Source organism: Meles meles, chromosome 7 (assembly GCF_922984935.1).
Source record: "Meles meles chromosome 7, mMelMel3.1 paternal haplotype, whole genome shotgun sequence".
In the NCBI taxonomy this organism is placed as follows: Eukaryota; Metazoa; Chordata; class Mammalia; order Carnivora; family Mustelidae; genus Meles; species Meles meles.
This window is the reverse complement of record NC_060072.1, coordinates 124,346,423-124,368,243: the sequence shown is the minus strand read 5'-3', so window position 1 is coordinate 124,368,243 and position 21,821 is coordinate 124,346,423. Positions and strand designations below refer to the sequence as shown.

The following is a 21,821-nucleotide window of genomic DNA, read 5'->3' as shown; positions in this document are numbered from 1 at the left end:
ATAAAAGTGCTAGTCTCTGTGTCTGCAAGCTCAGATTCTGATCCAGAGCTCTGGAAAATACTTGAATAATCATAAAGTATTTTTATCACTCTACATAACTTTGTCTCAGAGCTAGAGAAAAGTAGGAAAACTTGACATCTTTGAAGTTCTAAGTCCTGAATATAGGTTTCTGGTTCCCATGTTACGGTTTAGGAACTCTGGTTGTTGTATCCAGTAGCTGCGTAACAAATGTACTGCCTGGTGACACACCATGGTAGATGTTGGGTGTTCGCAAGTGTGCAGAGTTTCACTGACCTATACTGGGCTCAGCTGGTATTGGCTGAGCTTTCTCAGAAGTCTGTAGTTTGGCTCTTCTCTCATCCTTCTCCTAGGATCAGCAGACAAGCTGGGCTATGTACTATCAGGGACATTTTTAACCTTTTATGGGTACCATATTTGTTAACATCCATTCCATCAGCCAAGAGAAGCCACAGAGCCATACCCAGAGAAAGTGCAAGAGCATGACCATGTCTGAGTGGCAAGTGGCCTGGATGACAACATGCATGAAAAACAGAGACTACATGATGAGATCTACCACAACACTTAATTCTCTTGATCTCAGTTCTCAGAGCTGTTAAATGGGAATAATAATACACCTTTGAGGGGCACCTGTGTGGCTTAGTTGGTTAAGTGTCCGACTCTTGATTTCTGCTCAGGTTGTGATCTCAGAGTTGTGGGATCGAGCCCTGCATCGGGTTCCGCACTGGGGCATGGAGCCTACTTGAAATTCTCTCTCTTCCTCCCTCTTTGTGCCCCCCCACCCCGCCCCAAATAATAATATACCTTTGAAAATTGAATGAGATGGCACATTGAAGCACTTAGCTCAAGACCGGAACAAAGTTTGGTGCTCAATAAATGTTTCTTTCTTTCTACTCACCTCCCTACCCTTGCAAAATGGAAATTATTACCTGCCACACCTAACTGGATTATTGTGAAGTTTTAAAAAGATAACACATGTGAGAGCTCTTTGAAAGAATGTCAGTCACTGTGTAATTTCTGTTTTGTAGCAACTTATAGAATGCATATCCTTACACAGATAAAACATAAATTGAAGCATTGAGGAATTGAATCACAATTTGCATTGAGTGCTTTAGTTTAGCATGTAGTAAGTGAAAATTTTCTCTGTGATATGTTTTGATAGTTACATTATAAAGCAAAACAAATATATGTGGTCTAAGATGAGGGGCAGAGACAGGGGAAATTGAGAGCAGGTAGAGATTTATCGCCTTAGCTAAGTAACTCCCTTAGTGTTGCCCAAGATACCTGGAATCATTCCAGGAGTAAGTCTTTTCTATCCTTTATCACCTCAAAGCCTCAGTCTTAATGAGGATGTTTCCCAATAGGAAATAAAGAATGATGAGTCACAGAGGAAAAGACCTAAGTGGTTGTCAGGTCACAATCCTCTTACCTTAATGAATCGAAAACCATTTATGAAGCAAGGCAACCCAATCCTTAGATAATGAACCTTAATTGTGCAACTGGCTGTGGTCCCCAGAGACTACAAGGGGCCTAAAGAAATTAACCTTGAGGATGTGAGCTGTGGGAAAGAAAGGGTCAGTGTTGTCATGCAAGAGAGACTGGAAATCTGAGCCTCTGACCATGCCCTATCTAACAGCCTTTATAATATTTCCAAGTGCTCCTGGTCTAGAGAGGTTTAATATGAGGTCCGTCCATCCATCCATCTATCCATCCATCCATCCATCCATCCATCCGTCCATCCTTCCTTTCTTCCTTCCTTCCTTCCTTCTTCTTCTTTTAATGTCAAAATAGGGAAGAAGAATGGCTCAAAGGACAAGGGGATTTGCTATAGAGGTTGTGTGGTACAGGGACATTCCTTTTGTAGCTCGAAAGTCCCCACCACACAGTGGAAATTCACCAAGTTGGATTGCATCTAAGACTCCCTTTCCCTGTGGTGCAAACTTAATTCCACCAGTTTCTATGTATTTGATATTCACTGACCTTTGCTTCCAAGGCTCAGTTAATCCAGATTGTAAACTCTGCCCTTTTTTGAAGCTGAAGAGGCTCTCTTGAAACATGAAGTTGCAACCTGAGAGCACCCCAATATAAGGAAATTTGGGATGTAGAAACGTGAATGAGTGTTCCCACTTCTAAATATTTGGGCAACGCTGATCATTCTTAACAGTGTTGGGATGCCTAATGATCTGATGATTGTTTACTAACATCACACATCTGTTGCATAGGTTAGAGTATTTCCTAAACTCCTCCACCACTACCTCCTCTCCTCCTGCCCCTTCCCATCATTAAAGAAATCTAACTACTTAAGCTATAAGAGGTGGAGTAATCAGTAGTTAAAGAACTTGGAAATGAAAGTAATAAATTGTCACATCCCATTTTATAAATAACTGTTTAATAAACGTAAGACTTGTGCTTGCTAAGTGTCTTACATGGTACCTGGCTTGAGAGGGACGGCCAAAATATATTGGTTCTATGAACAAGTGAGTGAATGAGGTACCAAAAGTTAACATAATGGCCTGAAATAATAAACTTTCAAATATTTAATTTGGAGCCTCTGACTAATAAAGAACAGATCATTAAATATGCATTTTACTCTTTATATGTTGATAGAAGAATTGAGAAGGAGATGGTGTTCTCACTAGTAGTGGCCTCACTGAGCTAAATGTAGGTCTGTTGTGTGCCAATTAACCAAAGCTTCTGCAGAATAGCAGTAAGAATGGTGCCTCCGTCATAGGAGGGAGCTAATCTAGGAAAATCTCTTAGTGCATGCCTCGTACATGGTAAATGTTTGACAGCTGTTGTCATCTTCATCTTTATCATCACCATGAGCATAATTTCAAGATCCTGATATGGTTCTGGGTCCTGTTGATTCCCAGAGGTTGGTTTAGTCAGGAACCTCACAGACCACTATAAAAACATGGTGAACAAGCCCAGACTCTGGGGACTAGGTGGACTGGAATGTAAACAACCAGAGAAGTTACAATTTTCTTATGTGGTATGATGATATAAGATATTCAAGATTCTTGGCTAAAGGCACTTTCTATAGCTCAGGAAGTCTATTCTAGTTCTGGAAACTACGCTTGGAGTTCACCAGAAACCAACCAGTCTTAAACATGCTATTAGTCTAATTTTTTTTTTTTTAATCGTGACACCATCCCACTCTGTTCTACTGCTGTTACTAGAATTTAGGGTCAGAGTGACAGGCAGGGGATGATCTTTTGTGCCAAAGACAAAAAATGGCAAGGAGAAAGCTCTAGAGGAGTAATCCCAATTGGTAATTCTGGTGAGAGGGTCTTCAGGATTAGGAAGGGACAAAAAGACCAGAACAGAATGGCTCAAGAAAGAGTTGCTGAAAGTAAAAAATCAAATAACAGATACAGCTTATTCAAATCAGGAGCAATCAAACAAGATGAAAGCTGAACACAGGATGGGGCATGAGTGATGTCTCCACAATGGCCAGGGTAGCAAGTTTGTTTAAATGTTCGGGGCCAGTTAGTGGGACAGAGGAGGGATGGTATCCTGAAAACATAAGAGTGATTTCCTACCCCACCCCCAAAATAAAGCCTTTGAGAGGATAGAGGGAGGGCTGGGAAAGAGGAGAGGAAATAAAATTAAAGATGGTGGTGAAGGAATGGAATTCTTGTGAATAAATTAGTTTTAAGGGGAAGTTAATGATGGGTACCCAGTTAAGAAAAAGGTCAAAAGAGAGCAAAGCTATAGTGGAAGGGGAAATCTCCTAGTAGGGTTTACAATCCTGTGGAGAAACACAGTAACATAGGTAGAGGTAGAAATACAAAATGAGATGACAGATGGAAGGGCTTAATGAGTTGGTTGAGTTCTGTAGCAAGCCTACTACAAAATCTAAGGGCCTGGGGACAGAGACTTTCTCTGCTTTCCACTGAGTCACCTGAAGCTAAAATGTCCTGGCATGCAGGAGGTGCATTCCATCTATTTATTGATTGATTGAATAAATAAAACAAACGATTGAGGGACCCCAAACACTAGGACACTGAGTAAGAAAATGTAATGGTTAAGCCAATAACAAGGTCCACAGGCCGCCAGAAATGGCAGAGACCTTATATAAAAGGGCAATGCCCTTTTATATAAGGGCAGAGTGTTGCACTCAATGTGTCGGAGCCATTGAGGATTTGTCAGGATGTAAAGACTCTGGTCAAAGGCAGTAATAAGCACCTGGCAAAGTGAGAATGAGGTTGCAGACATGCACCTAAGTGTAGGACAAAAAGGCTAAGAAAAGAAAATTAGGAACTAGCCAAGGAGATGAATCAGGGTAATGTGGTTGGTGTAGAATCTGACGTTCTTTAGAATGCTATTGTATGAACTAGAGAAAACTTGAGTTAATCAAGGGTTAAGAACTTGAGGAAAGGACCATCCTTTGACACCATATGGAGAACAGGTATAGATTGCCCCATGTTGAAGATGTCTTGGCAGTCAGGCATAAATGTAGCAGGTAGAGAGGGACAAGTTCCATCCAAGGAACAAGGGGCGCAGTGTGTCAGCCTTAAATATCATTGATGAATTCATATACCATGTAATATGAAAGCCTTTGTATTGGTCAAATGTTCTTAGCTACAGGAGTCACCAGTTGAAGTAGAGAAGTTGAATTATTTCCACATAGAGAATTCCCCAAGCATGAGAACGTTCTAGAAAGAAAATATTTTCTTTTTGACTTCATAATGCTGTATAACCCAAGTCTTGGCAATATTTTCTCTCTGTCTACTTTTTTACAAATGGCCAGCAATGCTGACTGAAATAGTAAAATCTGGTTTATCTGGAGTCCTGCACAACACAATCACTTATTATTTTATGCTCAGCTGTTAGGAGCTGAGTCTATAAATCAGTTTTGAAACTTTTCGTAAGAAAAGTCTCTGCTTATATACTTCTAAACATCTGGTCAGACAGAAAAAATAAAATCCACTTACCTATCCAGGTGCTATGTCAACAACTAGGCTAAACAAATGAGTATTTAGAAATACCTAAGAGGTGAGATTTCTTTTTCAGTTTTCAGAACACAAATCAGAAAAACAGCTGAGTAATGGTGACAACTGGACCCACTGCTCTTAGGGTCCTGTTTCTTAAAAGAGCAATGAATGGTTAGCTAAAGTAGTGCCTTCAGCTGCCAGCTCTAGAGAGAGCAACTGCACAGCTGAACCCGGGAGCCGGGAGCCTGGAGGAGCTGAGGATGCCCCAGCAAATCTCAGCCCCCCTCACCGCCTTTCCTGGGTGAGCCGCCCCAGTGGTTTGGTGCAGATCACTTTTCTTGGCTCAGATGCGGTACCTAAGACAGGGATCATTTGTCAAGTGAGCGCTCGCAGTACACAGGGAGCTCTAGGCAGATTATGGAAAGAGAGGGAGGAAAGGGAGGGAGGAGAGAGCTCAGGAGAGAGAGAAGCAAGAGAGGGAAGAGGGCGAGGAACGGAGCGGGCTTCTCCAGGAACAGCGCTTTCCAGGCACTGGAGATTCAAGTTAGACTGGGTGACGGTGCCTCGGTGCCGCCTGGGAGCGGGGAGAGACTGGCAACTCCCTGCTTGGCTCTTCTCATGTGGGATGCTTAAGGACGGCACACGGAGAGAGTAACTTGGAGAGGAGAGGAACTGGCATGAGGATTCCACCAAAATGGAAGGGCTCCTGTCTCCGATGAGGACGAAGGTAAGGAGAGTGAATCTTAATTTCTTTTGACTCGGCTTGGACTTGCAGAGAAGGCAGCAGAGGTGCTGGGAGCCTCTGTGAATGGGAGGCTCACTGAGCTTTTGTCTTGTTTCAGAACTAAGGCTGGTGAATGCAACTGGATCTCTGAAAGAATAGGCTAGCCTCAAAGGCAGCGCGATCTGTGGGAAGGGGAAAGAGGGGCGGGGGGAGAGAACCATCTGTCAATGTGGACAATGGGAATCCTAGTAAATGAGTTCTCCTCTCGCTTGATTAGACAGCCATATTTTAGAAGGATTTCCAATCACTCTTCTTGGAGGCTGTGCAACCCTTGGAGCTGTTCGTTGCAGGAAGTACCAATTTCTCTGGCGGCGTTGCTGTTGAGCAGGAGGAGTGACACGTTTAAAGCAGAGCATGCCCAGCTCCTGCTGGAAATATTCTCTTTCCTCCTCCTCTTCTTCAGAGGAAGAGGGTCAGGGAATCCTCTGTGGAAAGTAGGCTAATGCATTCTGGAAGCCAGTGTGTTCTCAGAGAGCTCCCAGACCTACAGAAAAGAGTCCAGAGCACCAGTCTTGCCTGACATCTTGAACTTGGTCCTGAAACGTTTAGAGATGCTCCCAGAGAACTGCTTACAGTCTCCTAGAATCTCTGGAAACTTGTTTTCCTTGGCTGGAGTTTGCTTTTTCACTTGAGAAAGGGATGCCTTGGAGCTGGGGCTTTCCATTAAAAGCTCAGATGACGGGGAATCTATTTGATATTTGCTGCATCCACGTATGACTCTAAATGGGTGGGCCAAAAGTTCTGAATAATGCTAGAAATAGTACTTTCTTTATTCAGAAATTTTTTAAAAATTGGGGAAATTGGCTTTATAACCATACAGCATAGTTAAAGCCAATAGAGTAAGGTTTTCGTTTACCTCTTCTCTTTGATGCGCCATTCAGTGATTCCAGCACAAGGATGTTGAACATTTTTTTCTTGCTAGTTAATAAGCATGGCCACAGTGTATTAAGAAAATATTAAAACTAGGGTGTTTTGTGGTTTTTTTTTAAGATTTTATTTATTTATTTGACAGAGATCACAAGTAGGCAGAGAAGCAGGCACAGAGGGAGGGGGAAACAGGTTCCCTGCTGAGCAGAGAGCCCGATGCGATGTGGGGCTCCATCCCAGGACCCTGGGACTATGGCCTGAGCTGAAGGCAGAGGCTTTAACCCACTGAGCCATCCAGGCGCCCCTAGAACTAGGGTCTTAAGCATGAAACCATCCCATCCTTCGGAAGAATTCCTGATCTCTCTCTCATCTGATAGTAATTCTGGAAGGATCGCCCCAAGAGAGGGTTTGTTACCAGAGTCTAATTCCAGCCCTTTGGCTGGCCCATCTGCCTGATCTCCTGTGAGATCCCGTCTGTGACCTGTTTGCTCTCACTGAGTATGTAGATGAAGTCCTGATGGTTGCAGACTGCATATCTCAATCCAAGGCTCTGTGGAAACGGTATACGACGGCAAAGAAAATGGCAAATGGCACCCTTTATTAACAAGATAGTATATGAATACCTTAGGGGATGTTATTATAATCTGTTTATTTGACTAGTTTTTGAAATTGCTGCCTCAGACCCTCTATCCTTGTACCATGCACTCTCTGCTTCCATCAGATCAATGGATCTGAGCTCGTAACCTCACAGGAGTACAACTCTCATAGACTCCGAGGGGAGTTCCCTATGCAAATGAATCACGACCCAGACACTGCGTAAATCCCACCGTGGGCCGATTAAAATAGCATGCTGTAGTAGGGGAGAAATAGATGTCAGGGGGTCAGACTACTCATATATTATATTTATCGTGTAATTCACAGCACAGCTTGTTCCTTAACCATCTAGTTGTCTAGTGAATGTCGAAACTATGGGGGTTTGGGTCCCACCAAAGTTCAAACATAAAAATCTCATATAGGAAACTGATTCTCATTCAAACCCTTTAATTTTTAGATTTCAAGGTGTGTGTGTGTGTGTGTGTGTGTGTGTGTGTGTGTGTTAAGTTGCTCCTGTGGATTCTTCTTTCATTTTTTTTATTTCTGATGCTGGAAATTTATATATCCATAATGAAGATTCAAATTATACTTGAATTTGGCAACCTACAGTTGCCTACTCAGGGAACGGGACTTGACTATGAAATGAGATCCCATTGATAAGACTCAGCTTTAGTTCCTAAATTGCTATGTCCTATGTTGTTGAAATTGCCCAGTGATTTTTGAAAATTTACCCAAAGACTTATACCAGTGATAATGTGTTGTCATTTTTAAACTTTATCCTACATTATGCCTCATTAAGCCTATTCTAGAATATTCTCCTCCTTTAGTAAGGATTCAGCTTGAAGTTTCTGATTTCATGGTATCATGAGAGCTGGACAAAGAAAGCCTCCTAGAGCTAAATTTTGGTGTGTTATGGTTACTTAATAACTTACTGACAGTTTAAAGCAAGTGTTGAGGTAAATTGGACATCATGCAGTAATTTCATTATGCCCTGTAATAGACTTAACCAGTCTAAATCATGGGTGCTTAATGCATTTTTATCTGGGGATTTGCATAATTGGCACATAAATATGCATGAGATTAACTGAAAGTGGCAAAACAGGGTGGGCAAAATGTCCATGAGTGTGAAAATGAAGGCAGTTGCAAAGGGGGCACCTGAGCACACACTCTCTCCTGGGTGGTGGCCACACTTGACGTACCTAGAAACAGACAGGGTGGCAGCTGGCCTCCCCATGTCACAGGCAGTGTGTTGTCAGTGATACACGGGCTTAGCACAGCTTCTGGCTCTTGGCTGGATTCACTTGGGCACACTACTTATTCTTTCTTTTCTATGTAATGCAATCTAGAGAGTCTCCAGGCTGATGGATAGACTTCTGACTGGCCTTCTGGCAGGCCGCGACATGGACCTCAGGATTCTAACCATAACAAATGATGTTTGCAGAGGCAGGGGGGAAGAAAAAGGGAAAAAAGAGAGACGCTGATTGAGTCGTTTCTCCTATGAGGGCAAAGGAAAGAATTTTTATAACTGATCATCTTTGCATACCTTTTAAAATGTATCCTTTTCTGATTTGATTTTTAATCCACCAACCTCCGTGATTCTCTTTAATCCTTGGTGCATTCCCTCCAGTGAAGGAGGCTGGCAAAAAACATCCCCCCTCATCTTTGGCTTCTTGTGATTCCTGTTTGCCAGTGCCTGCTATGGAGTTGGCAGTGAGCACCTGGCTAAGGCCACGTGCACTCAAGACAAGTCTGCACTCTGCAAGGAGTGTGTTCTGGGCCTGCCATGGCATCAAAAGAGGATGGAAAAGGAAGGAAGAGAGAAAAGAGAAGAGGAAGGGAGAGAGGAGAAGGAGGGAGGGGAGTGAGGAGGGAGGAGGTGGCTTGTTGGACATCCATCTTTTTCTCCTTCAGTTTTATTGAGATATAATGACATATGGCACCGTATAAGGCTAAGGTATACAAAGCCACATAAGTTTATTTAACATCCATCTCCGCCTGTAGTTACCAAGAAATACCAAAAGTCTCTTTCCTTGTGATGAGAACTTTTAGGATTTCCTCTCTCAGGAGCTTCCAAATATACCATACAGCACGGTTAGTGACAGTCGCCGTGCTGTACATTCCATCCTCAGGACTTACTGTTCTTATAAGTGGAAGTTTGCACCTTTGGACCACCTTCCTCCAATTCCCTCACCACCACCACCCCCCACCTCTGGCAACCTCAGATCTGATGTCTTTTATTGTGAGTTTGGTTTTGTTGTCTGTTTTTTATTTGGTAGATTCTGCATGTAAGAGGGATCACCTCATGTTTGTTATTCTCCATCTGACTTCTTTCACTTAGCGTAATGTCCTCAAGGTGGGTCCATCCATGTTGTTGCAAATGCTAAAGCCTTCTTCTTTATGGTTGAATAATATTCCATTGTATATGCACACAATTTCTTTATCCATTCATCTGTCCACAGATGCTTATCTCTTGTCTTGGCTACTGTAAATAATGCTGCAGTGAAGATGGGGGCACGGGTATATTTTTCAGTTAGTGATTTCATTTCCTTCAGATAAATACCCAGAAGTGGAATCTCTGGGTCTTATGGTAGTTCTTTTTTTAAAACTTTTAAGGAACTGGAGGTCCTTCTTTGCGTCCAAACAAGGTTATAGATATTTGTTTGTCTGTTTATCGAATGATTGCACAGTAAGTGGAGAGTGGACCTAAATTAACCTCCCCAGAAAGACTGGAGCTTAAACTTCTACAAAGTTTAACTTGGCAATTCAGTGACTATTTTGTGGACTAGCTACACTTTTTAGTTAGTGTGCAGTGATATTATTGTCTTTTTTAAAAATTTTGTTATTTGAGAGAGAGCTAGAGAGAGAGAGAGAGAAAGCACACACAGAGGGAGAGGGAGAGAGAGAAGCAGATTCCCCACTGAGCAGACAGCCTGATCCAGGGCTTGATCTCAGGACCCTGTGACCATGGCCTGAGCTGAAGACAGATGCTTAACCGACTGAGCCACTTGGTGCCCTATGTTGTCTTTGATACCTGTTTGCATCCATTTACAATTACAGTCCATTTACAATTAGCTAACTACCCAGAGGAGATGCTTCATATCTGTCTAAACTTCCCTTATTGCTACCACAAAGTCATTGTGTCTTCCTTTATTGCACTTTAGTTACTTTCTGGAAGGAATGACTTCAGATCTGTGTGTATAAAGTTGTTTTCTAAGGGAAGTCTTCTGAAAGGATCATCCATTTATGAAAGGGACATTTACAGGGAACTGGAAGCTGAGAGAATCAAGAATGAGCATTTGGATTGTGTCCTGTGAGTCCAGCTCTTGCATAGCCAGAGTAAATGCCACATATAGCTCCGGTGAGTCCAAGAATCATCCTTCTTCCCCACACTGCAATTCAGGAAGCACATTAGATACAGATGTGAGATGGAAAAATTCTAAAATTACAGATAATGCAGATAGCAAAAGAAGGAATCAAAAGAGTGCAATCGAAGGTTGTTTGGCTCATTAGACCAATAATCATACAGTACATGAAACCCTTACAGTTACTTAAAATTATGCTAAATCGGCTTGAAACTTTGCCAGGACTCCGTAGAGCATAGTGGTTGAAATGATCCATTGTGTTCTACCTTCTTGATACAGGGATTCTGATAAAATATTGAACTATCCCTTTTAAACAACTCTGTGAACCAGGAATCATTAGGGACGAAAGAATGGTAAGCCTGAGCAAGGAAGACTAAGGAGGGCTTCACAAATTACTGTCAAACACATGAAATATCCACAAGATTATCCACCAGCTAATGACAGGCTATCCTTTATCTTCACGGAGGCTTAAATAAGAGGAAACCTGCAGAAGCTGAAGCGTGACAGGTTTAGATTAAATTCAAGGCGCTGTTTCTTGACATCAAAATGTTTTCCTGAGAAAGGTTGGTATGGTTTCTAATCTAAAGGCCCCTGAGACATGTAAGGTTGATCCACCTTGTGAAGCCAGAAGCCTTTAAGACATTCCATGTTTTTATGGTGCCATGAATTTTTACCATAAAGCCAATAAAACCAGAAATAGCTTTGTTTACGAGGCATGCATCAAATTCCTATACAGAGAGCTCCTGTGATGCATTTATTGAACCACTGAACTCAGTTGTGTGCAAATAGGAAATGACTTTATTCATTTTCAAACAACCCCTTTCAAGGTAAATGTGACCTGTTCAAAGGAAGGTGAGGAGTGTAGAATAATTTTATGTGTTAATGTGGAAAAGGAGATGTGCGAGGCATCATAGCCTGTCCTAATGAGACTTCAGACTCAAACCTTAGCTCTGCCCCTTCCTGGGGTGTTTCCTGAATCTCAGTTTCTTCATTTGTAAATGCATACAACAATAGGACCTATAGGGGCACCTGGGTGACTCAGTTGGTGAAGCATCCAACTCTTGATTTCAACCCAGGTCATGGTCTCAGGGTGGTGGGATCAAGCCCTGTGTGAGGGCTTTGCGCTCAGCAGGGAGTCTGCTGGAGATTCTCTCCCTCTGCCCCTCCCACTGCTTGCTCGCGCTCTCTCTCTCTCTCTCTCACTCTCTCTCATACTTTCTAAAGTAAATAAATAAATCCTTTTTTAAAATAGGATCTATATCAAAGGTTGCTGTTAGAAGTAAATACTTTAATGCCCACAAGGTCTTGGCCCATCATAACAAATGCTAACTCGTGCTAGTATGAATGTATGAGGAAATATATAAATGAATATATGAAGAAATACAAGTTTCATGACAATGTTTGGAATGAGTTGACATCATCATGAGTACAAGTAAGAAAGGCAGGCAATCTATTTTCAAGATACTGCTGCTAACTGAGACATAGAAAGAGCGTTCCTCCCACCACAAGATCCCTGTGAAGTGGGGTCCTTGCCTGTCAATGTGTGGCTCAGAGAGCCCAGAATGAAACAGTTGCCTCTAGAGCATGAATCCCCTCTCATTAGAATAAAGCCTTTCATGAGAAGTAATTATGGCAGGTAGATTGTTTAGAAGAAAGGACTGTAGACTCAGCTTAAGCCGAAGGGTTCCTCTCCAGGACCTCAAGAAAATCACCTTCCTCCTTTAGTCTTTGGTTTTGTCATCTCTTAACTGACATCTTAGTAAAAGAACAATCTCTCTTTTATGCTTTGGATCTTGCAAAGTTGAACCTACATCATCTCACGTGATCTTCACTACAGTAGTTACAGTCCACCAGGGAGGACTGGGGACAGGCAGCAGCACAGGAGGCTCCTTCTGGGGATGGAAGTTCCAGATTGAACAGCTCCTATATTTCCCAACAATGAAGGTTTGGCCTTCTAAGACTAGGCCTAGGCAAAGGCAGGATGCAAGCCATGCTCCACGCCCCAGAAGGCAGATAAAAGAGTCAAGAACAGACCACAAGTGTCAGCTTGGTAAATGTTGGCCTTTCAAAGCCATGGTTGATTTAAAGGCCTTTCTGTCATGTGCCAACAAAACTCCTGTTGGCCCAGAAGATTTTATGAAGCCGTCTGGACAGCCCTGTGGAATGAGGATATGCGGGCCACTGGCTTTGTCAGTCAGGGCCCCGAGGGGCCCACTTCCAGGGGTTGGGAGGCCACGCTGCACTTACTGGGGGAGATATCCGGTTGGTGAGAAGAAGGCGGATGAAAATCCCTAAGCCACTGACCTCACGTTGTATAATTAAACTGGAATAGGAGTGTGGTGGGTAGAGCATAACATAACTGACAGAGGGGAGGGCGTGACATGAGGATTTTTGATGATTTCTGATATATACAAAATTGGGGAATTGATTAATTTGTGGCAATTCTATTCATGTTCTGGTCAGATCTGTGTGCTACATCCCAAGCGGGGGAGGAAGAGAACTCTGAGCTGCAGAGTAGTCCAGCCATTCTTCTATCTCATTTACTTACTCATCCAGGGAGGACTTATTACGTGTTCATATCGAGTGTCGGGCAATAAACATTTACGTCTGTCAATGTTGTACAAACAAAAGGAGAAATGTTGAAGGGTCCACAAACAAAACAAAGCAACCCAATCTCTTTCCCTTGAAAACGAGTCAGAGTGCACACTCTAGGAGCTGCAAGGAGGAGAAAATGGTTTTTCCAAAGGCTACATTCCTTTTCACTAAATGTGATGCTTTTAATACAAGAAGATGATAGCTATTGGGTAAATTAACTTCACGTTGATATTCAAAGGGAATTACGTTAATGGTAATAACTGAGTGTCTTCAAAGGGAAAAAAATGCCTGAAGGAGGATCCTATTTAGTCTTAAAAGGTTTCCTTTATTTTACACAAAGAGCATGAACTTGGACATATTTCCTAAATGAGGAAACCCAAATGTAGTCATTTCTCCTAAGATTTCAAAGTAAAACACTGTATTTAACACCAGGGAAACCAGGTTAGAAAACAGTATGGGAAAGTATGAAATTATATAAAGACCAAAGTCTTTACTTCAACAATTAGCTTTGAGAACTAGAATACCCCTAAGCACATATACATACTTTCTACTATTCTTCAGTCTTCACAGATTCTTGGTGAAAGATTCGTATTTAGTGTGCCTGCGTGTGTGTGTGTGAGGGTGTCATTCACTTCCAACATTGATTCTTCGAAGTTGATTCCAGCGCCAGTGTATATGATAGAAACAGAGCAGGATTTAGATATTACCCTACAAGCTATAAAGCAAGTCTTCATTTTGTAACTGGAGTAAATCATGGTTTCCTCGGGGGCAGAGCTCTTGGGCATGTCTACCATGGGTAGATTGGAAAAATATTAACATTTACTCTAAGTTATTGTTTTCACTTTGGGGATAAATAAGACAACGGAGCATTGTATGTGCCCAAGGATATGCCTAGTATATGCTGAGGAGTGAAGGATACTTAAAACCTTTAACCCACGGGCACCTGGGTGGCTTAGTGGGTTAAAGCCTCTGCTTTCAACTTGGGTCATGATCCCAGGGTCCTGGGATTGAGCCCCACATCGGGCTCTCTGCTCAGCAGGAAGCCTGCTTCTCCCTCTCTCTCTGCCTGCGTCTCTGCCTCCTTGTGATTTCTGTGTGTCAAATAAATAAATAAAATCTTAAAAAAAACCTTTAACCCAGTGCTGGCCTGTAGATATAATTCAAACCACAATGGGGGCCACAGATATAATTTTATATTTTCTAGTAGCCACATTAAAAAAATAATTAAAAGACACAGGTGTAAGTAATTTTAATAATATTTTTTATTTAGCCAAATATATCCATCATGATCATCTCCCCATATAATCAATATAAAAATTGTGAATGAGATATTTTACATCTTTTTTTTTTCCCATATTGTCTTCAAAGTCTGGTATGCATTTTGTGCTTATAGCACATCTCAATCCAGACTGGCCACATTTCAAGTGCTCAGTAGACACACATGGTTAGTTGGCTGTTGTGTTAGACAGGTCGGCTCCACCTGATTTATTGGTACAACCAAAGAACCCATAAAACTGGGATTTGTCTAATACTGGTAAATTGCAGTTGCTCTCCTAATAGCCTATTTTGACCGTGTAGTCCCCCCAGTGCTATTTTGTCGTCGGGATTTTGGCACAGCCCGGGACCTCTGGTACAAGCTTATTTGGTCGGATGAATGCCCAGAGCGCTTTGACCTCTGTGGAGAAAACTGATGATCACACACAAAGAATGAATTAGCTCAGTGCTCCCATTGTACGGGAGGGACACAGGGTCAGGTCAGAGGGCACATGTGGACACAGGGGACCGAAGAAGTTCTAAGTAGTTCACTTGGTGGTTTTCCATACTTTCTTCCCAGTCAATTTAACACCGATCTTGAGTTTCTCTCAATCTCTCTCTCTCTTCCAGTCCACGTGTTGTTTCAGATCTTTCTCTTTTGTTTAATTGCATGCCTGTGGGGATTTTCTAAGCTAGTTGCTACAGACACCAAGGCACTCTGTGTAAGGGTATCATCAGCTGAGGGAGCATTTCCCTCCAGTCTCCCCAAATAATTGGGTCCAAGTTCTTGGCCTTGCTGACCCCTGTTATGTAAGGCCTCCAGAAAATCTGCCCCCAGTCTACACCATGCTCAGGTTTTACAGCTACACACCCAAGTCATTGCTTGAATTTGTTGTTTTCATCAGCCCCTGGCTATATCCCAGAGACATGTTTGACTTAATAGAAGCATGCACTTATTGTTATGCCCCTGAAGCTGCTCCTCTCTCTGTGTCCCTTATCTCACGGGCTGACAGACCAGAAACTCTATCCCGGCCCAGGCCAGACACTTGGGTCTTTATACCCCTCTCCTCATGCCCTGCTCTTCATATCTTATCAGTTTCCATGTTGTTATTTCATTTCTCCACTATATCTTGTGTTTCCCTTCCTTTTCTTTCACATGGTCACAGAGCTGGTGCAAGTGGCCATCTTCTGACTGGATTCTTTCCATAGTCTCCTAGCTGTGGTTTTGGCTCCATGATTCACACCCTCTCGTCCATCAGTTCATTACTGATGGAGCCCCTGTTCTAAGCCACAAATCCAGTCATGTAATTTTTCTTCTCAAAATTCTTCTCCAGCTGCTCCCATTGCCTTTGGGAGAAAATTCTAGCCTTAGTGTGACCCTCAGGTCTTTTGTGATCAATCCCTGTCTACTGATTCAGTCTCTGCTGCTACCACTGCCTTCTGGGATCTTATGCTCTAGCATTACTGATGCTTTACCACGGCCCATGACTTTGACTTGGCAAATCTGTGCCTAGAGTCCACTCTCCTCTTTGTCTACCTGGAAATTCCATAGTCCCTAGAGTTGACTCAAATATCACTTCTTCCATGAGTTCTCCCTTGATTTGAAGTGCAGACTTAATACCTCTTTTTCTCATGTCTCCACTGCCACATCTATTACCTCCAGTAAACACATTACACCTGCTACACCCGGTCATTCATATGGTGTTCAACAGATGGCTGTTGAGCAGACAAAACCATCATCCAAGGATTAAGCCCTTGGGCTTTTCCCAAATAGATGGGAAGTTTAGCTAACTGCAGAGTTAACATTTCATTCATGAAATATCTGCCTTACATCCTGTGTGTGCTGTACCATAGAAGGTTAATATTCCCCTACAGATGTGTCATGCCAATTGCATAGGATCAGGTGGCCTTCATGTGAGGCGGAGCAGCAGGGTTCACCTGTAGCAGGAGCTGTGTGCTGTGTGCTGGTGTTGGCTGGGCTCCAGAATGAAGAGGACAATGATGTCATCTGCTGAGTTCTAGCCACTGTTATTCATGCATGAGTTAGGTGTCTTCATCCCCATTTTAAAGCTGAGAAAACTGGGGCTCAAAAAAGCCAGGTAATTTTCCTAAGAAAGTTCTACTTCCATTAAGGGGAGGGAGCCAGGATCTGCACGCTTATTTGGCCGCAAATCCCACACTCAGTCTTTTCACTAATCCAGATGTCTCCCAAACCTATCTTGTGGGTTTTGGTATTCTGATTATGATATAAAGATGGCAAAGTTCCTCAGGAAGAAGAATGAAGGATGAGCCAGATGACAGTAGGTTTTAGGCCCCACTTGGGAGCAGAGATAGACAAGGAGCCATGGTGAAGTCTCAAAGGCTCTATGTAAGATCCATGTCCCAGTTGTGTTGGAACAATTGCTGAATGCTCTCTTACGAGATTAGTCTAATGTATGACACCTCTTTTAAGAAGCACAGGTGAGTCTTTTTCAACTTGGTTTTAGATTCAGTTTAGACATTTGTAATAACTTTGAGGCCTGAACCCCAGGGCTCCCAAAGGGTGACAAGTTTTGTCAGTGGAAATATATGCCTGCCTTTCCTCTGCCCCTGGGAGCTTTTTCTCTATCAAGTAAATGAACCACCATGAACAATAAAACCAACTACTTTTAAGAAAAATGCTTTTGCTTTAAGAAAAGCACTTATCCAGATTGCTGCAAAGTTCCTTTTACTTTACAGACTAATGTTTTCAGGGAGTCTTGATAGAATAACAAGGGAGTTAATAAGCCTTTTTTGATGGAAAAACCCAATGAGCTCATCAGATAAGGCTTGTACTCAGGTTTACAAGTTCTGTCCGAGGCAAGCTCTGTTCCATACGTGTCTGGGCATCTATAGAAGCTTCAAACATGTCCATTAAAGTGTTTTCCAAGCAGAGTTGAGTTTTATGTAAGATGACTGTTTCGTTAAAATGTTTTCTTTATCATGGCTTATTTCAGGTACATAAAAAACACATAAAGAGTATAGAACTATATATGTATCAGTTAGCTTAAGAAAATAAAACTGCTGATAGAGTTGAAGTCCCTGTGTATCTTCTCCAATTGTACCACCACTCCCCTCCCTGAGGTAATATCTATCCTGAATTTGGTATCTATCATAACATATCATTATTCATATTTTTATCACAAATATTTTGTGCCTAAGTGTATACATTCCAAGTGTATGAATCTTTTGCAATTTGTTCTTTCCACTCAGTAGTTTGTGTGTGTGTGTGTTTGTTGAGGGGGTCAAGAGCATGGGTGTGCACAGTCATAGTTCATTCATTTTCCCTCCTGAAGGAATTGCTTGAGCATAACGGTGCATGAATATACCATCAGTCATATATCTGTCCTCTTGTGGGTAAACATCTCTCTCTGTCTTTTCAATCACTACAAACAATATTGCCATGTCCGTTCTTATACATGTCTCCTCTTACACTTTTCCCTAGCATCTACACCTGGAAGAGGAATTGCTGGACTGTGCGGTATGAGCATCCTAACAGTGACTAAATTGCTCCCCAAGGACAGTGACTATTAAAACATGTTTTATTTCCCTATGCTACACTTCTGTCTCCACTGTGTTCTGTGGTATGCGTATCTGTGCACAATTAAGGACGCCAGAAAATAGGCAGTGTAAATGTTCCTGCCTACATACAGAACATTGCTGCATTGTGTCCATGAGAGTAAGAGAGAATTTGATTACTTCCCTCCAAAACTTCTATTCACCATCATTCCACTCAAACATGTACTTTCAATATCTTTCCAGTATCTCAGCTTCTTCCCTGATGGTCATTGTATTATCTGTATGGCATTGATATATGTCACTAATTAATGTATTAATTAATTAATATATGACATCCATCAATATGGCCTGGTCAGGGTCACTCGATTTTATTGTCCTTACGCAAACTTCATAAAACTATAAGGACTGTTAGTAGAACCAAGCCCTCGTCCTGTAAAGCTGTCAAAGGAAGGACAGTCTCCATGAGGAAAGGTACAGGAGCTAATCCTTTGAGCTTCCCTTCCCTTTCCTTGAGGTCCGTCTTCCCTGGGGATTGTTCATTATTACTGCCACCACTATTAGACTGGCCTCAGGGGCAATATTCCTATTTTCTAGAACTATTCCTATTTCTCAGGGGACCTCCATAAGCATTTTCATTTTGTGTTTTAACATAATAATCTTCAATACACAAAGAGTAGGAGAGTATGCACCATCTGATGACGATCCCATGGCTGAGCACCGGCACACGATTGAGCTGTCCACCGTATTTCTTCCAGGCTAATGAGGAAAGAGCAAAGATTTACTTAGTAATAAATGATGTGGTTCTGTCAAATGTAGGTCAAGGGCATCACCTTGTATTATTAAAGGTTGTGCAGAGGTTTGAGCAGCAAGAAAATGGTAGGAGAATGGACTCCTTATCCGGCACATGGTAATATAGGCATGCCACACTCTAAGAACCTGCTCGGTGGGAATCAGAAACTTATTCAAGCAATTTAGTTTCAGTAAAAAAAATAAAACTTTATATATACATATGTATATATAAAATTTAAAAAGCAAAATTAAAATTAAAAAAATTAAAAATTAAAAATTAAAATTTAAAATTTAAATTAAAAAATAAGATTCTATATATATGTCATCAGGTTAAATCAATTGTGTTCATTTGTATTTTGTTAATTTATATATATATATATTTAATTTACAAATTTGATTTTATAGTTATGTAAGAATGTAATCATAAATAGATTTTCTTCTGGTGGTACACATTTAAATAACTAAAATTATAATAACAAGTTAGGCCAACACTGGAAGCCTGGGAGTAGGTTGTGCTTAAAAGGGGTCCACACATTTCTGAAGTGAAATCAAACCTCTCAGTACAGCTGAGACCCAGCTGGAATATTCCCATATGACTTTTTAAAGTCTCAGTGATATCAAAGGGAGGCAGACAGATTTACAATGGTAATCTCTATCAGGAGGGGTAATTTCTCCATCTCCAGCTTCCTGTCCTCCTGCAGTCTACTGCTGGCCCCTTTCTTTGTCCGAGGTCCTCCTTCTTCATACCCTGCAGTTCCTACTAAAGCTGTTAGAAGCTCTCAAAATTCACATCCTAGAGCTTGGAGTCAAGAGAGAACGTGCCTGTCCAGCCTGTCTGGGGTCATTTCCTGTTTCAGTCAGGCTCCAGCAAGAATTTCAAACACAGATAATTTTAGACAGGGAATTGGTTACCCAGGTGCTGGGAGAGCTACGAAGCCCAGCAGAGGATGGAAAAGTGACAGCAGGAAGCCACTACCCCTGCAGAAGGCTATAGGGACACAGGGAGGAGGGGAGGTTAAAAGAAAGTACCAGCCTGAGCCATCTGTTAGGACTTAGCATGACAGCAGGGGCTTCCTGGTAAGGGCCCAACTCATGGAGGAAGAGACAGCCCAAATGGGAGACAACTCTACAGGAAGTAGAGAAAAAGGGTCTTCCTCCATTCTTCCCTCACCACTTCCCATTGAGCAAGCCAGCAGACAACAAGCCTGGGATTGTACTTCCCTTTGACACAGAGCTTGGGGGAGAAGAGAAAAATGAGAACATGAAAGCATACTCCCGGGTTCTGTTTTCTTGTCCAATGACCCATCACTCCTCTCAGATGACTGACACTGGGAATGACTTTTATGAACGACTACCTTCTACACACTGGTATGTCCTCACCCTATGGAAGGAAAGGCAAATAGGATTCCTATTTTGTATCAGTTCTCATTGGTGGTTGTGGCTGTCTGGAGCCCCATGTTGAAGTTCCTGTGATTCTATCTGAGTGTGTGTAGGTAATTTTAATTTCATTGTGTGTGTGTGTGTGTGTGTGTGTGTGTAACAAATACGTTTAATTTACAATGAAAAGTATGATGGCTTAATAATGTCTGTCATGAGTGCAGAAAGTGAGTTATCAGCAGTCATATGTGGTATATACCATTTTTTTCTGGCTATTTTCTGGATTCATCAGAAAAGTCTTTCAGTGGGCACCTGGGTGGTTCAGTCATTTAAGTGTCTGCTTTCAGTTCAGGTCATGATCTCAGGGTCCTGAAACTGAGCCCTAGGTAGGGGGGAGTCTGCTTCTCCTTCTCCCTCTCCTCCTCCTACCCCCAACACACCCCCAGAGCATGCTTTCATGCTCTCTCTTCTGTGAAATAAATAAATAAAATCTTTAAAAAGAAAAGAAAAGTCTGTCAGGAGACGTACAAAAGTTAGTATCTATGTAGCACAGGTGAATCTTCGTCTATCTACAAACACAGGTGTGCAAGAATGTCTATTTCTCTATTTTCTTAAATGCAATTAATTTGAATCTAAGTCTTCATCCCTCTAGATGGGTGGGAGATTTTAATCTTGTTATTCTTCTCATATGGTGAATGGAAAATGGGTAAATATCTCACCATGTCTCTCCACCATGACACCACTGACCACTCACTGTCAAGCTGCATAGGGGAAGTCAGGTAGTACTCTGATTTCCTTCCTTGTGTGGGGCCCAGGACTCTTTGCCATAGTCTAGACCCTTAGTGCCTAGGTCCAGCATTCCCAGGAGCCCCTTGCTAATATTTTTCCCTTGGATTGTGTCTCTTCCTGGGGCTCTGCCAGAGAGCAAGGTAAAGATCTCTACTACTCATTGAACATGGAACTGCCTGACCTCTACCCCTGTCCCAGGCTTGGGGAGTCCCTCTTCTCTCCATTCTTAAATGCAGGTGCTCAACAAAGGCGTTCCAGAAGGAAGATATTTGTCTTCAGGTGGCCCCTTGGTGAGTGCAACCAAGATGCTAGCCAGATCCTATCTTTAGAGTTCTCTAATGTGAGTACATGAATATATCCTGGTTTAGCCTCATTATTTATTTATTTATTTATTTTCTGGCAAATTCTAGTGTATTGAGAGACAGCATAAATGCATTACATAGCCTTCCCTTCATACTACTCAAAGTCCCGCTCCCTCTCATCTCCCCCTGCGAATCCTGTCAATATCTTTTCAATGAACTTGGTTTTAGGAAACTAGGGCTGGGGTAGGAAGTGTCCTGTGAGCAGCTACTGCCTTTGATCTGGGGTGGAAACTTTCCTGAAGTGAGGGTCACAAGGGTCCGCTGCCTTTCTAAAGCAAAGGAGAGAAAAATATGAGAAAAGAAATGAATTAAACACCTCCAAAAATTAACCTACAGCATTTCTAAGAAATGCACCTTCTGGGTGGAAGGAGGGGTGGGCTGTTCTCACTGCAGAAGGTTCTGTTCATTCAGTCTGATATTCATTCTCCTGCAGTGAGCACAAGGGGTACACCAGCTAATAAACTACCAGAGCTACCCATGGAGCTTAGGACTGGGAAGTCAAGGCATTTCAGTAACCTCCGTTTTAGCCTCTGAGCAGCATGAAAATCTCTGAGCA

At 42.1% G+C, this 21,821-nt stretch overlaps 1 protein-coding gene across 3 annotated transcripts in view; it reads left to right on the top strand.

The window, feature by feature from the left end:
* Positions 1-21,821, top strand: part of FRMD4A (FERM domain containing 4A) — a 607,066-nt gene that overhangs the window by 146,796 nt on the left and 438,449 nt on the right. The window contains exon 1 of one of the 3 annotated variants that reach the window (XM_046013732.1): positions 5,620-5,682. The exons of the other annotated variants lie outside the window; for them this stretch is intronic. Coding sequence (XP_045869688.1) covers positions 5,650-5,682 — 33 coding nt within the window. The 5' untranslated portion in view covers positions 5,620-5,649. Of the gene's footprint in view, positions 1-5,619; positions 5,683-21,821 lie in introns of those variants that run through there. 3 annotated transcript variants of the gene reach the window in all.